Here is a 17,234-nt window from a genome sequence, read left to right as displayed (position 1 = left end):
CCTGTCCAATTACTGCTCCATCGACTCTCAATCAGCAAAGTTAAGGAAGGGGTCAGTGACAGTGCTGTCAAGCAGAACCTACATGACAATAACCTCTGCACTGATATTCAGTTCAAATTCCATCAAGACCACTCCATTCGTGATCTCATTAGAGCCATGGGCCAAACACTGATAAAACAGCAGAATTCCAGAGATGATGTGAGAGTGACTGTCGTTATTACAAGGCAGCACTTGACTGAAACTGCCATCAAGGAGTGCTAGCCAAACTTGAGTCAATGGAAATCAGGAAAAGAATGCTAGCAAGACTACAGTCAATGGAAATCAGGAGAAAACTCTCCATTGGTTACAGTGATATGTATCACAAAGGAAGAGGTTTGTGATTGTTGGAGATCAATTAGCTCAGCACTAGGAAATCAATGCTGAAACTCCTCAGGGTGGTGTCCTAAGCACAATCATGTTCAGCAGCTTCGTTACCAAGGCAGTGCTGTTGCCTGCGCCAATATGAATATGCTTCCATTTGAGGAGTGTGCATTTTCATTCAAGTGATTTTAGATCAGAACTTCTTGCAGCTATCCGATAGCTTTCACATTCACAGGATGTCCCGAAACGCTTTATATGGGATATCGTTTGAAGCCCAGCCACTTCTGCAATGTAGGAAACACAGCAGCCAATTCATACACAGCAAGCTTCCCCAAACAACAGTTAAGCAATCGGATAAATGTTTCAATAATGTAACCTTTAGCAAATAGTGTTTAACTATGCCAGAACTATTTTACCATGGTATTTCCCGCGGTCTACCTGAATCTGTATTAAATTTCGTGCCCTCAATCAATGCAACCACTGGGTGAATCAGCATCTCCTGGGCAACCTGGGCCCCAACTACCGAGCTGGCTAAACTACTGCCTGTCATTTAGTCGGGGATGGGCATGGTTTTAAAAGGTACTAGGGAAACAGTTATTTTTCAATTTAAAACAAATCCATAACAGTGTTTTTGTTTTAAATAATTCGTACCTCTTTTGAAGCTATTGGTTATTGTTCGAGAAGCAGGCGCGTGGAGGGGCGGGTGGTACGAGGACCTCTCCAGCCTGAACTGCGCGGAGGGATTTTGTGAACATCACTGAGTCAGTGCGGTGGTACTGAGATCGAGACCAGGACCGGGAAACAGCGAGGGATTGCCCCTCTTTCACCGACATCATGATTACCTCGGCCGGTGAGTCCCTCAGGCCTCGTTTCCAGTCACCACCAGAACCGGATGAAACTAATTGCTCTCCAGCTGGGCCTCTGCCTGTCGGTTCCCACCATCCATTGAACCCCTCCGACGTGTGGTTTCTGGGCCTTGTCCCGGTCCTTTCCTGAAACCGAGCAGCTGAGTCACTGAGGCCTGCGAGTAGCTGCTAAGGGTCCCTTTCGCTCCCCAGCGATCATCGCCAGGCTTCACTGATCTTCGGCTGTTGAACTGTCATGTCGAAAAGTTCTGTGCGTAGGAAAGTATGACTTTCTCTAGGAGTTTGAGTGTAATAGAAGCACCTGGAATACTCCATGTCCCTAAAGTTACACCAGTATCATTGAGATACGTGTGTTGTTGATACTGGGTCGACAAGCACAAGGTTCTTTTGAGTTTATGTTGCGCGGCCAATAAATCCAGGACAGTGACAACTTATGTGCAGGCAGACATAAAATGGTGTGAAGATAGACGTGAACTGTCATTACACTCTTAAATCGACAGCAATATCATAAATGGATGATTATTCCTAAATTAAAGTCAACAGGAGAGTGCTGTAACAAGGGTGGACTAATAATGCAGTGTTAGTGGAGTGATTAGGGGTGAGTGCAAGAACTTGTATTTATTTAACAAAGCAATTGTTCAAAGAAAGAACTTAGAGGGGAGATGGCAGTCTTATAAAGCATCTAATTGTATAATCATTCATAGTGGGGCAGGAAGGAACAAACTGTTCAACATAGAAAAACAGTAAATAGGGTCTAAGATAGAAAATGGTAAAAAGGCAAAATCGATGCTCTTTACTTGAATGTATGTTTGGAACAATATGAATAAAGGCATAATTACAGGTTAATGGTTGTGGTCTTATAGTCATTATGGAGATGTGGTTCCATAGAGGGAGAACCTGGCCACTAAATATTGAAGAGTATGTGACTTTTCAAAAGGATAAGCAGGAAGGAAGGGGTGAATGGATAGTATTGTTCATACAGGATGGAATAAGTATGAAAGCAAGAAATGACCTTGATTTGGAAGACATAGAATCCAAATGGGTGGAGGTCAAAAGTAGAAAGGTGAAGCAGATACTACTAAGAGTAGCCTTATAGGGTCCTTAACAGTAACTATATGTCAGGATCGATAATAAAGCAGGAGATAATGAGGGATTGTTTAAAAAAACTGTAAATTAATTGTGAGTAACTTTAATTTTCTTGTTGATTATGATAGTCAGATCAGCAGAAATAACCGTAAAGAAGAATTCATAGCATGTATTTGGGACAATTTACCTGGAGTATATTGTAGATCTAAACAGGGATCAGGCTGTTTTGAATCTGGTGATGTGAATGAGAAAGGTTTAAAAAATGTCAATATAAAGGATCCCTTTGAAAGCAGTGACTGTAACATGGTAGAGTTTAGCATTTAGTTTGGGAGAAGCTTATTACAAAACCAATTATGCTAAATTTTAATAAGGGTAGTTATAAAGCAATGAAGGCACAGCTAGATGGAGTGGGTTGGGAAAGCAATTTAGTGGCAAAGACAGTTGAACAATAGCAGACTTTTAAGAAAATGGTTCATCGCTCACAACAAAGATATAACCCAATGATAAAGAAGGATTCTATGCAGGTAGTGAGCAGGCAATGGTTAAACAGGGAGCTTAAAGATAGCATCAAAGTGAAAGGAAAAAACAGAGTGGCAAGGAGTAGTGGTAAACAGAGTCAGAGTCATAGCTCTCTGATGAAGGGTCTAGGCCCGAAACGTCAGCTTTTGTGCTCCTGAGATGCTGCTTGGCCTGCTGTGTTCATCCAGCCTCACATTTTATTATCTCAGAGTCATAGCCACCTGCTTGGCCCTGACCCATAACCCTTTTTATTCATGAACTTATCCAATGTATTTTAAATGTCGTAACTGTTCCTGCATCCACCATTTTCTCTGACAGTTGATTTCATACACAAATCACTCTGCAAAAAAAAGTTGGCCCTCAAACTTTTTAAAACATTCTCCTCTAAGGTTTTTAAAACCAGCAAAAGCAACACAAAAAAGCGAGACAATTAACTTTGAAGGTAAAATTGTAAATAATATCAAGATGGACAGCAAGAGTTTCTTTAAGTATATGAGAAGGAAGAGAGGGGCTGAAGTAAACATAGGCCCTTTTAGAGAATGAGTCCTTAGGTTTTGGAAAAGACCATAAATTTATTAGAATTCTTTGAACTGGTAACAACCGGAACAATTAAAGGGAAACAGTGGATTTAATGTGTTTGAATTTTTAGAGGGTTCCACACATTTGATGCAAATCTATGGGGGTGGTGTATTAGCATGGATAAAGAGTTTTCTAGACATGGGGGCATTTTCAGAATGGCAATGTTTAATTATTGGAGTGTCACAGATGAATGCTGGATCAACAATTTTTTACAATATATGCTGGTGACTTGGATGAGGAAAGTGAATTTGTAATAGCCAAGTCTGTGTATAACACAAATAGGTGGAAATGCAAGTGGTGTGGATTTCACAGTCTGCAAAGACATATAGATAGATTAATGTTGTGGGCGCAAGGAATGTAATGAGGGATAATGTGAGGTTATGCACTTTGGCAGCAAGAATAGAGAGGCTGAATATGTTTTAAATGGAGAAAGACTGCAAAAAGCCACTACAGCATAGGGATTTGGTAACCTTTGTGCATAAATCGCAAGAAGCTGGCATCCAAGCTCAGGTAGTAGGGAAGGCAAATGGAATTTTGGCCTTTTATTTTAAGAGGAATGGAGTGTAAAAATAGGAAAGCCTTATTAATTTACAAGGCATAGTCAGATTACAGCTGGAATACTGTAAATAGTTTTGATCCCCTTATCCAAAGAAAGATATACTAGCATTGAAAGCAATTGAGAGGTTTACAAGGTTGATCCTAGCTAGGGAGAAACTGTCTGATGAGAAGATATTGAGTACTTTGGCTCTGTCCTCATTGGATTTCAGAAGATTAAGAGGTGATCTTGTTGATGCATACATGATTCTGAGAGAACTTGACAGAGTAGATACGGAAAAGTTGTTTCCCCTTACCGAAGAGTCTAACACTGTAGGGTGTAATCTCAGTATGCGAGTTGCCAGTTAGGACAGAGATAAGGAGGAAATTATTCTTAGAAGGTAATGAATCTGTGGAATTCTTCACAGCTAGAATGCTTCCAAGGCCAAGTCATTAAGTGTATTTGCGGCTAAGACAGATATTTTATTATGTGAGGGAGTATGGGGTTATGGTGGAAAGGCAGGAAAGTGTTGTTCGGGGCTATCAACCATGATCTCTTTGCATTGTAGAGCAGACTCAATGGGCTGAATGGCTTACTTCTCCGTTAATGTTTTATGGCTTTCTATTTTTATGAGCAGTGGGCCACAGATGAGCATTGACAGAGAATTTTAGGCAAGAACCGTAAGTTGGCAATAGGAAAGACTAAGGGGTTTAAAGAAAGAGCTGCACACAATTAAGGCTGAGTGTCAATGGTAATGGTTAAGAGTACTGGCGAAAGTGTAAATGAGAAGATGCATGCTGGAAATGACAGCTAATCAAGCAGCATCCATGGGGAGAGAGCAAACTCATGTTTCGCGTCTAAATGACACTTCTTCAGAGCTGGTGAAGAGTCTTCTAGACTCGATGTTAGTTTTCCCCCTCCCCCTCTCTACACTGTGATTTTCAGCAATTTTTGTTTTCAGTGCAGATTCCAGCATCTGCAATAATTTGCTTGTACATATGTAGGGAGAGTTGAGGAACTGAAGAGTATGGAAGTCTGTTGGGGTTTGAAAGCCAGCTCACAATTTAGAGGTTAATGCAGTGATGGGTTGAGAACCTATGTCGGACAGTAAAGACTAATGTAATGGATGAATGGAATTTAATGGTTGAAAAGATTTGGTGTTCTGGTTTTGGAGCATTTCAAATTTTTGAAGAGACCAGCAATCATAAAGTTGGTAAAATTGTATTGTTGGCAATTGTAAAGAAAAGTTTTGAATTAGATTTCAGCTGTGTAGGAGCTGATCTCAGGAAGGGAATTTTGCAGGAGAGCAATGGATAGTCGTAATGTCAACAGAATAGTAATCCAGAGTTTGAAGTTCATGTTCTGGGGACAAGGTTTTAAATCTCTGGCAGATTTGGATTTAGTTAATAAAAATCTAGAATAAAAATTTGTCTTTTGTGACCATTGCTTCTGAAACTCCTGTTCTGCTCATTAATGAGGGAAGGAAATTTTCTAATCTCTCTAATGAAGGAAATCTGCTATCTTTACCTGATCTGACCTACTTGTGACTCTCGCCCACATCAATGTGGATGACTCTTAACTGCCTGATGGTGTCGATGGGGAAGCGGTTCAGTATTTTGACTGAGTTACAATGAAGGAACAGTGATATAATTCCATTTATCCAAGAAGATTGCAACAGGATTTTGGAAATGAATGATTGTACATTGTTAGTAATAAATCAGTTTGGAAAGATATAGGAACAAGAGTCTGCTGTTTAGATTCTTGAATCTATTCTGCAATTCCATTGGATTTTGGCTGACTGTAGCTCAACTTCTTTGGTTTGCCTTTGATCCATATCCCTTGCTATCCTTATCTGTGGAAAATCTATTGATCTTGGTTTTCAAAACCCTAATGACTCAGCATTCACAATCTTTTAGTGGAAGAACTGTCAGATTTCTAGTAACATATTATGGACCAGACCAAACTCCCAAAACGTGTCAAGGAGATTGTCTAGACGCTAACCTTTTCTTATTTTAAAGGCAAATGCCAGGTATTGCATTCCAAATGCAATTCAATTGGTCAAACTGTCAGGCTTGAAGCAAAACACACTTTACTCATACGCTATGGTTAAAAAACTGACAAAACAAAAATAAGAGAATTGGCTGAATTGTAACTCGTGAAATGCTTAACAAAATAATAAACTACTCATTAACTCTTACAATGTAGTAACATCCCATAAGCACACCCTTGGCAAAATAAGTAAAATAGATTCTTTCATGCAATTCTAGCAGCCGAAATAGAATGCCAGCTTTCAGCTGTGAGAGAGAGAGAGAGAAAAATAAGAGCTTCCACATCCAGCTTCAACACCCCAACAATGGCAAGAAGACAAAAATAAAAATTCTCGTTCTGTGGGAGTTTGAACCCAGCCATTCAGGGTGCATCTCTTGTTCCAAATCCAGAAAAAAACACCCAAGACCTCTCAAGCTATGACTTTATTAGCTTCAAGCAGACCACTTAGATCTTCTGTCTCAACCTTTATTCATTTTAAAAAAAAGATGGAATACACCTCTTAAAGACACACTATCATCACACGTGGAAAAAAATACTTATTGTGAATGGCCTAGTTCAACTTATTTTACTTTTTGTTCCAAAATGGATGAATGCTTATTTAGTTTGTACATTTGTTTAATACATTCATGACCCTTTGTAACCTTTTACTCCAATATTTCTGTATATTACTTTTCCCTTACTCGCCAACTCCTATCTGTTGTGCATAATATAATCATATTTCTTCTGGAGGTTCATTATGGACATGAAACATTAGACTTGCTAGAGGAACTACCAATATGATCTTTCTTGCCAGCCAAATCCACAAAGTGTTGAGAACAAAACAGTTTATTCCATAAATAACAAAGCTGTTTGGGTAGTGTTTCAAAAATTTGAATGTTCAAGAAATGCCTTAGCAATTTTGCAGTTGCTTTATGATACGACTGCAACTGTCTTTATTGTTCACAGTCTGCCTGACACTGGCTATTCATTTCATTAAAGATTAATTGTCCTCTTGTGTCAATAGACTTAGATTTGTTGGCACAAATATAAAAATACAGTGAAAATGTTTTTTTCACGTGCAAAATGGTGTTGCCATGCTTCAGCGCAATCATGAAACTCTGAATATAATGCAAGATTTTACTGCATCTTTCCCTCTTCTTGTTATCCTCCACTGTGACTCGGTTTTCAGCTTTAGACATTGACTGGGTTCTTAGTTACGGGCTTGCTTCCATCGTTGCTGCCACTCCTGCATTTGCCACATCTGAGCCAGAGCCACAGACTGGTCTCGTACCTCCTATTCTCCTTGCAGTGCTGCTCGAGATGTTGCCACCAGTCGCCAAGGTTCTGACTCAAGGCTTTTCCGCCGATACTGAAGCCTGTGCATCTTCAAAGCTAGAGCTGGCTGTGGATCTGGGGCTGCACTGCTCCTGGCCCCAGACAACTCCTCCACAGAAAGATGGTGAAGCCGCCATGGCACCAAATTTCAAAGATGTGCAAGACGGCTCCACTGACTGGCGGAGTACTGGGATCAGGAGTTGAACGCTGCCAACCCCACTGTCAACGTTTGGAGGATAATATTAGTTACTGCCCACATGGTAAATTCTCTTTAACCTGTCACCTCTGACTTCTCTGCTAAAATTAAATTGACTTCCATGGAGGTCTGTGATCAACAGTTTGTGGATAACTGCAGTGTTGTTCCCTACTCTGCATCAGGATTTGCAAGTCACTCCTTAATTCTTCAATTAAGCAGTTTCTTCCTTGAATGTTGTGAAACTTAAATTTGTGCAACAGTCCTCATAGAAAATATTTTACTTCCCAGATATGTTGGAGGAGAGGTTCTGAAATATTGACCACTTCACATACCTTGGGAACCACGTCTCCCAAACAATCACTATTGATAGGGCGATGCAATACAGAATCATCTGCACCATTTTAACCTTCCACAGACTAAGACAGTAAGTGTTTGAGACAGCCGAGACCTCAGCAAAGGAGCGAATGTTATAAACACAGAACAGCTACTATCACCTATAATGCAATGACACAAGGATTTTATATTGGCAAAACAAAAAAGCATTTGTGAAATTTTTGACTTGTCCATTAAACCACATCGCAACTCTGAGCAGAGTGGCAGCAGAAAGAAAAGGAAGCAAATCCTGCTGTCTGGTACCCACTGTTGCCTTGCCCCAAGGGCCCAAAGATCACAGATTACAAATCAGCTTGATCAGCAATTACCACTCGAAGTCAATACCAATATAGACTATGCTCTATGTTCTGGATGTGAGTTTGCTCGCTGAGCTGGAAGGTTAGTTTTCAGACGTTTCGTCACCTTTCTAGGTAACATCATCAGTGAGCCTCCGACGAAGCGCTGGTGTTATGTCCCACTTTCTATTTATCTGTTTAGGTTTCCTTGGGTTGTTGATGTCATTTACTGTGTTGGTGATGTCATTTCCTGTTCTTCCTGACATTGCCAACGCAGGAAATGACATCACCAACCCAAGGAAACCTAAACAGATAAATAGAAAGCGGGACATAACACCAGCGCTTCGTCAGAGGCTCACTGATGTTACCTAGAATGGTGACAAAACGTCTGAAAACTAACCATCCAGCTCAGCGAGCAAACTCACATCCAGAATCTCAACCTGAGTTACAAATCTTCTCAAAATGCTCTATGTGTCATGTTACCAATCCCACCTCAGAAAATTCAAGTTGGTTCCAATATGACATCCCTTTACAAATAAACCCATGTTGTCTGTAGTTTGATCATCTGTGTAAAAGTGCTGAGTTACTCTACCTTTGATAATAAATCCATTGACTTCTCCACAACTAACTAGAGAAATCATGGGAATCTCAATTGCCCTCAACAAAACTCTCCAACTCCATAAGAACATGATACAAATGCAGCTTTGCACCCTGTACTGTCTCGTACTTTCACGAGATCACAGGGTAGTAGTGTATTGGCTAATTTGTCATTTCTTGAACTTTTCGTTCAAAGGTATGTTGATCCACCAACAACCCCATTTCTTTCTCGACCCCTCCACCTGTACCCTCCCAGTCTTTCAGTATGGTTATGCTTTTGGTTTCCATGATAAATCTGTGTAGTTTGAGAACTGTTATGTTTGATTTTCTTTCAATTTTCCAATGGCAGTACATATTTTCTAAGATGTAATTCAGGGTGCAATTGCAGATCTTTGGTTCCCCAAACAATTTGGAATTGTTTGTTGGCATACCTTAAAATTGAGTGGCAGCAAGCTACTTAACCTCACTGCATCACAGCTGTGCTATCTTCTCATTTCCCAACTGTTTATACATATTTAGTAGAGATTGCTATTAGGAGCAAATCCAAGGCTAATTTGTTTTTTTCATAATCAAGGAACAATAAATTCAATTGTAGTCCTTCACTCTTGTGGCTGAAATTAGTTAACCTAGCAGAGACTCAAATATTTTAGACTGCATGGTTTGTGTAGAACAGTTGCTCACTCTGCACCATTAGGAGATCATGAGAATGTACTTTTACTTCTACCCTTTCACTGTAAGTCCTTTTGAAAGTAATCTTTCTACTGATGGTTTAAATTCCTCTCAATGGTAAAATTACTGTCTGAGTGCATTACATTGTGGTAAACATCAGATAATTTATCTGTATTTCACAGCAGCATATGAATTTTGTTTCAAACCTATATCCCTGAAATACAGGATAACTTTTTAAAATTTTCTTGGTATATCTGTTGGATTTTTTGCTGCATTGTGGTTCTTCTCTGAAAATGTGTGCTGCTGCTAAAGCAAGTTGAGAGTTGAACATTCCTGTTTGGAAAATATTGGTGCCCCCTGAAATTAAGTCTCAACAATGTAATAGAATCTCAGCACCTGAGTCTGTTGATAGTTAATTTTTTTTTAAGCAGTTTCTGCTTTGTTTTGCATGAGATACACAACATGATAACAATATGCTGTGCTAAACTTTATCCTTTTTTAATTGTACTTTGATAGCTGGAATCATTTCTCTTCTGGATGAAAAAGAGCCCCAGCTCAAGGTAGGTGCTTTTTCCTCCAAGAAACAATTAAGCATGATTTAGAAATGTTTTACATGTGGAAAACCGCCAAAGACTTTAACTGCAACTCTGTTTTATTTTAAACAAATTTGCATGTTATGAAATTCTACATACATTGTTGTTTGTTTTACCACTTAAATTGGTAATTTTGTGAACTATCCTGATGAGCGTAAAACAAAAACTTTAAAAAAAGTGGGTTTTTTTTCCGGCCATACTTGAGGTCTGTACTACCAAATGACTACATGAATTATATTACAGTCCAATGCTATCCTGAACTTAACATTCAGCAGACTTATTGATCAGCTATTCCAGAAGTTTAACAGTAATTTACATATTTTGTATATTACTGTCAAACTGCTGGAATAGCTGATCAATAAGTCTGCTGAATGTTAAGTTCAGGATAGCATTGGACTGTAATATAATTCATGTAGTCATTTGGTAGTACAGACCTCAAGTATGGCCGGAAAAAAAACACACTTTTTTTGTTTTATGCTCATCAGGATAGTTCTCAAAATTACCAATTTAAGAGGTAAAACAACATTTTTACTGAGGAGAGTGCTGATTCGTTGACAGATGGACTCCTATACAGGCATTGCTATGGAGAATGGGCTGGTTAATGGTTTAAGTTAAGCTTTTCTTCAATGTTAAGCCTTGACTCTGGTCAAGGCATTGCCATAGCAAATAAACCAAAGAATGACTGTTACCTGTTTTGTTGAGTTAAATCAGTCATTAATTGGTGCATTCTCCATACAATTTAGAACCCACTTGCCATCAAATCAGCACAATCATTTTATGCAGTATTACAATTACCTTTTTCCTTAAATTGGTATCTTTGCAAATTGTCTTGAATGCAAGATGAAAAGCTTTGACAAAATGTATTTTTTTCAGCACTATTCATAATCTTAATATTCAATACACTTAACTTATAGACAACTATTAAGGCCATGTGCTAATGCATTTAAGTCTCTTCAGTAGTGAATATTGAATTATTTGATAAGTGTCCCTGAAGTGCATTTCACTGGCATTTATCACCTGAGGTGAAAGCAAAGAATGCAGCTTGTTTTGCACTCCTAACTGAATAAAACTAATTTAATTTGGTTAGTAGCTAGCAAAGTTATGATATGCACCCCTGAATTAATGTATATTTTTCTCTCTTCCAGGAGTTTGCTCTGCATAAGTTGAACTCAGTAGTCAATGACTTCTGGGCTGAAATTTCAGAATCAGTAGTTAAAATGTAAGGCATTTATGACATCTCCTACAAAGTGATGTGTGCTGTAAAATGATCAATTCAAAATTTAATTTTGATTCATTTGTTTTTAAAATCAACAGCTGGTGTTCCAGTGTTCCATGAAACTTTGTACTTCAGCTTTGCATTTTGAAAATCACTACTTTTTAGAATGGTGTGGAATATTAGTGCTTAAATTGGGAATGGAAGGGTGGAGGGTTTGGTGGGTGTTTACATCCTGGCTGGGTAAGAGAGTACTTCACTGTGGTGAGAATTGATGAAACTGCAGTGATTTAAATACAAAAAAAAACTCTTAGCTTTTTGCAAAATAACACTGAGCCCTTAGATATCTGTTCATTTGCGTATGCCAACAATGATTTAAAGGGGCCTTGTAGCTATTAGCACTCTGTCTCATCTCCGCAGCATCCATTGCTGGTTCAGATTTTGTGACCCTGCTGGGAGTTTTTACCCACTGTTTTGGGCAGCCCTAGTATACAAGTCCTAATATTGATATTGTTTCTTTTAAAGTGAGGAACTGTATGAGGATGAGACTTTCCGAAGTCGGGAGTTTGCTGCCTTGGTGGCATCTAAGGTTTTCTATCATTTGGGAGCTTTTGAGGAATCATTGAATTATGCACTGGGTGCTGGGGACCTCTTCAATGTTAATGATGAATCAGAATATGTGGAGACCATTATAGGTTAGTGTTCTTAAATTTTCATTTAAAACCTCTTGTGAATTCTTTGCTAAGATTTATTTAAAAAGAAGTTTGGTGATTGAAGCTGCAAAATTGAAATGTGGATCTTTGCAAGATAATGAATGAGATGAGCTTTCATCTTTTCTTTCTTTCTGTTGTCTCTTGCTGTGTGATATCCCCAGATACCTAAGCTTCAGCATTTAGATGTTGGAAAATGATAGGTACTGAGTTTGATTGATACTGTGACATTTCATTATAACTGTTAGAAAGAATTGCCAAATTCAGTTGTTTAAGGTATGGCAGTTGGTTTTCTTAGCTTGGTTTATGACCACTGTTGAATGTGATTATCATTTCTTCTCTGTAGCAAAATGCATTGATCATTATACAAAGCTACGAGTTGAAAATAGAGAATTACCTGATGGTGAGGAGAAATGTATTGACCCTCGATTAGAAGGCATTGTGAATAAGATGTTCCAACGCTGTTTTGATGACCACAAATACAAACAAGCAATTGGTATTGCTCTAGAGACCAGGAGGCTTGATGTCTTTGAAAAAGTGATTCTTGAATCTGTGAGTATATTTTGTTCTAATAATGATATATTACTGTCTTGTTTCTCTTCCAGTCCAAAAAGGAAAATGTGAATGTTCATTTGACTTCATTGTCATTGAATTAATACTGTCCCTTCAGGGTAGTAAAATCCATATTGTGAACATTTTAAAATAGTGGGACTGGAAGGATGATCTGTTGTTGACATAGCCTTGTAATTTAACAAATTTTGTCTTTTTCAGATATCGGGGCACCATTTACAAGCAAGCAAACTACTTTTGTCATCTGTTGAGACTCTGCCATATTTAACCCTGTTATGTATCTTCACAGAGTGATATTTCTGGGATGCTTGCATACAGTGTGAAGGTGTGCATGTCACTGATGCAGAATAAGCAATTCAGAAATGAAGTACTGCGTGTTCTGGTCAAACTATATATGAATCTGGAAAAGCCAGACTTCATTAATGTGTGTCAGGTAATGTTAATCATAATGTATTTCACAAATCTAGTGTATAGAGCGCCCCTTCGTGTCCACAAAACCTAGCATTGTTAAGTAATGCTTTTATAGTAATATTAATGTTAAAACTAGCTTTTCATGTCATTGTATATCTCTCACTATTGGTAGAACTTTGGCATCTCCCTTTCCTGTACACATTGTTTGTTGTCTACTCATTGTCCTGTATCAAGTTTCAATACACCTTTACCTGTTCAGCAGTATTGTAGCCCTTGCTTGGACTCCACTCAGATGCTTGCTGACATACCAGTTATGAAACATAAGGATAGTTTTTTTTTATGCTTCTACCTGCTCTGTACTTGGCCTCAGTCATTTACTTTTGAACTAGCTTGGCCTGTGCAAGAATTAGGTGGAAAGCAGAGACAAATGAGGGTGAAGGAACATAGGTGACACATTACGGAGGGTGATGATATGGAGAAAAAAGTCTGCATACAGTGGCACAGACATGAATAAAATTTTGGTGCTTAAGTAATTTCTCAGTTAATCACATCTGGAATCCGTACAACTATAATTCCGTTGTACTAGTGCTTTTTCGCTAACCCAACTTTTGATGCAAATTCACCTGAACCTGACTCATACTTTCACTGTTAAAAATAGTTCTTCTAAACTTTTTGGTACCATGATCATTGATCCAGATCCAGTATCCCCATTTTAGAAAGTTCTCTTGAGCATCCTCGTAAATGCTTCCTCTTCTCTGCTCTTTACATAATTGCTATCCCAGTTCATGCTAGGATAATTCGTCCTCTATTATAATTACTGTATTGTTCTTGGGTGTCTCAATATCCACACATGTATTCCTCTATATCTTTCCTACTAGTTGATGACCTTTTATGATACACCCTGCAGAGCAATGGTACCAAGCCTGTTTCCCTAATATTATTGGTTTAAAACCTTCTTCCAACTGTTCATGCTGATATGATATTTGTATCAAATATTTAGTGCAGATTTGTATTTGCAAGTTTGATGTTATTGTCAATGTATATTTGCCCTAAAAGCATCAATCAAAACCTTTCACTTGGGAAAAGCATCACTGAAAATTTAATATTTGATGTAGTGGTGAGATTGTTATGCACCAACAGGTGGCACACTTGTACTACTGTATATCTTCCTGAATTGCAGTGGTAATCAAGATTCAGAAATGCTATTGGCCACTGAAAATTAAATTTAATATGATTTTTATTTGCTTCGACAGTGCCTCATTTTCCTGGATGATCCCCAGGCAGTAAGTGATATCTTGGAAAAGCTTGTAAAGGAGGACAACTTACTGATGGCCTATCAGATCTGTTTTGACTTGTATGAGAGTGCCAGCCAACAGTTTCTCTCTAGTGTTATCCAAAACCTGAAGACTGTAGGCACTCCCATTGCTGTGGTACCAGGTTCTACAAACACAGGCACTGTGCCAACTGCTGAAAAAGAAAGGTAAAAATACTGCATTCAATCAAAATAATGCCCAAAATGAAGTTGTGTTTTCCAGTTGTAGGCTATGTAATTGCTAAACCTGCTGTGATTGTTCAGTAACAAAGTTCATACATGTATAGTATGATAAACCCTGGAATATCTCTCTTGATTCCACATGCATAGTAATGACTAAGAAACATAGCAGTTTCCAGATAATTTTCTTTTTGATTTTAGTTAAAAATAATATTGTCTGAGAAAAAAATACTGAATCTGCCTGTTTCGGGAAACAGCTTAAAATGCACAGTTATAGCACTTTCTGTACACATACTACAATGCAAAAAGGTATCTCAACAACACCACCACCACTGTGAAACAAATGGAGTTGAGCAATGTGATGTCTGCATCCCATGAAAGGTTTTTAAAAAATGTGTGACATGTAACATTAAAGCTAACAGCTTAAGTATAGACCTCCTAACAGTAATCAGGACCAAGGGTGCATGATACACCGGGAAATAGACAAGGCATGTCAAAAAGGCAAGGTCACAGTGATCATGGGGGACTTCAATATGCAGGTGGACTGCGTGAATAATGTTGCTGGTGCATCCAAAGAAAGGGACATCATGGAATGTGTACAGGATGGCTTTTTGCTACAGCTTGTGATGGACCCCACAAGGGAGCAGGCTATTTTGGACTTAGTGCTATGTAATGAGCCTGACTTTATAAAAGATCTTAAAGTAAGGGAACACTTGGGAGGCAGCAATCATAATATGTTAGAGTTCAGTCTGCAGTTTGAAAGAGAGAAGGCAAAATCGGATATAATGGTGTGACAATTAAATAAAGGTCATTACTGGGGCATGAGAGAGGAACTAATGAAAATTGACGAGAAGCGGAGCCTAGGGGGGAAGACAGTAGAGCAACAGTGGCAGGAGTTTATGGGTGTAATTGAGGACACAGTACAGAGGTTCATCTCAAAGAAAATTAAGATTACCCAGGGGGCGGATTAGACAGCCATGGCTGACAAAGGAAGTCAGGAAATGTATCAAAGAAAAAGAGACAGCCTATACAGTGGCCAAGAGCACTGGGAAATCAGATGATTGGGAAGGCTACAGAAACAAACAGAGGATAACAAAGAGAAATAAGGAAGGAGAGGATTGAATATGAAGGTAGGCTAGCCAGTAATATTAGAAATGATAGTAAAAGTTTCTTTCAATATATAAGAAACAAACAAGAGGCAAACATAGACATTGGGCCACTCCAAACTGATGGTGGAAGGCTCGTGATGGGAGATAAGGAAGTATCTGAAGAACTTAGTACTTTGCGTCAGTCTTCACAGAGTGGAAGACCTGAGTAGTATCCAAACAATTAAGGAGAGTCGGGGGCAGAGTTGAGTATGGTAGGCATTATAAAAGAGAAAGTGCTAGAAAAGCTAAAAGGTCTAAAAATTGAAAAATCTCCTGGCCCCAGTGGGCTGTATCCTAGAGTTCTGAGGGAGGTGGCTGAGGAAATAACGGAGGCTTTGGTTGTGATCTTTCAATAGTCACTGGAGTCAGGGAAAGCCGCAGATGATTTGAAAATCGCTGTTGTAACCCCCTTGTTTAAGAAGGGATCAGGACAAAAGATGGAAAATTATAGGTTGATTAGCCTAACCTCGGTTGTTGGTAAAATTCTAGAATCCATTGTCAAGGATGAGATTTCTAAATTCTTGAAAGTGCAGGGTTGGATTAGAACAAGTCAGCATGGATTTAGTAAGGGGAGGTCGTGCCTAACGAACCTGTTAGAATTCTTTGAAGAGGCAACAAGTAGGTTAGACCAGGAAAACCCAGTGGATTGTATCTATCTAGACTTCCAAAAGGCCTTTGATAATGTGCCTCATGGGAGGCTGCTGAGTAAGGTGAGGGCCCATGGTGTTCAAGGTGAGCTACTGGCTTGGATTGAGGATTGGCTGTCTGACAGAAGGCAGAGAGTTGTGATAAAAGACTCTTTTTGGAATGGCAACCGGTGACAAGTGGTGTCCCCCAGGGTTCAGTGTTGGGGCCACAGCTGTTCACTTTATATATTAATGATCTGGATGAAGGGACTGGGGGCATTCTGGCAAAGTTTGCCGACGATACGAAGATAAATGGACAGGCAGGTAGTACTGAGGAGGTAGGGAGGCTGCAGAAAGATTTAGACAGTTTAGGAGAGTGGTCCAGGAAATGGCTGATGAAATTCAATGTGAGCAAATGCGAGGTCTTGCACTTTGGAAAAAAGAATACAGGCATGGACTATTTTCTAAGCGGTGAGAAAATTCGTAAAGCAGAAGTACAAAGGGATCTGGGAGTGTTGGTCCAGGATTCTGTAAAAGTTAACTTGCAGGTAGAGTCCGTGATTAAGAAGGCGAATGTAATGTTGTCGTTTATCTCAAGAGGGTTGGAATATAAAAGCAGTGATGTGCTTCTGAGACTTTATAAAGCTCTAGTTAGGCCCCATTTAGAATACTGTGTCCAATTTTGGGCCCCACACCTCAAGAAGAACATACTGGCGCTGGAGCATGTCCAGCGAAGATTCAGATGGATGATCCCTGGAATGGAAGGTTTAACATACAATGAACGGCTGAGGATTGTATTCATTAGCGTTTAGAAGGTTGAGGCGAAGTCTAATAGAAACTTACAAGACAATGCATGGCTTAGAAGGGGTGGACGCTGGGAAGTTGTTTCCGTTAGGCGGGGAGACTAGGACCCGTGGGCACAGCCTTAGAATTAGAGTGATTAAATTTACAACGGAAATGAGGAGACGTTTCTTCGGCTAGAGACTGGTGGCCCTCCGGAATTCGTTGCCACGGAACGCAGTGGAGGCCGGGA

The 17,234-nt window shown here is 39.2% G+C and overlaps 2 protein-coding genes across 3 annotated transcripts in view; one reads left to right on the top strand and one right to left on the bottom strand.

Annotated features, from left to right (window-relative positions):
* The window catches only part of iqcg (IQ motif containing G), a 90,180-nt gene extending 89,306 nt beyond the window's left edge, over positions 1-874 (bottom strand). Inside the window, exon 1 of one of the 2 annotated variants that reach the window (XM_048542172.2) lies at positions 799-874. The gene's annotated coding sequence lies outside the window, so the exon portion shown is untranslated. Of the gene's footprint in view, positions 1-776 lie in introns of both variants that reach the window. The other variant, XM_048542175.2, reaches the window with a different exon arrangement.
* Positions 875-1,066: 192 nt separating this feature from the next.
* The window catches only part of psmd1 (proteasome 26S subunit, non-ATPase 1), a 96,673-nt gene continuing 80,505 nt past the window's right edge, over positions 1,067-17,234 (top strand). Inside the window, exons 1-7 of the mRNA XM_048542170.2 lie at positions 1,067-1,210; positions 9,955-9,998; positions 11,177-11,250; positions 11,770-11,939; positions 12,301-12,506; positions 12,814-12,957; positions 14,189-14,415. Coding sequence (XP_048398127.1) covers positions 1,195-1,210; positions 9,955-9,998; positions 11,177-11,250; positions 11,770-11,939; positions 12,301-12,506; positions 12,814-12,957; positions 14,189-14,415 — 881 coding nt within the window. The 5' untranslated portion in view covers positions 1,067-1,194. The remainder of the gene's footprint in view (positions 1,211-9,954; positions 9,999-11,176; positions 11,251-11,769; positions 11,940-12,300; positions 12,507-12,813; positions 12,958-14,188; positions 14,416-17,234) is intronic.

This window comes from Stegostoma tigrinum, chromosome 14 (assembly GCF_030684315.1).
Source record: "Stegostoma tigrinum isolate sSteTig4 chromosome 14, sSteTig4.hap1, whole genome shotgun sequence".
NCBI classification, from domain to species: Eukaryota; Metazoa; Chordata; class Chondrichthyes; order Orectolobiformes; family Stegostomatidae; genus Stegostoma; species Stegostoma tigrinum.
The sequence above is the reverse complement of the archived record's forward strand: the minus strand, read 5'-3'. Positions and strand labels throughout refer to the sequence as shown.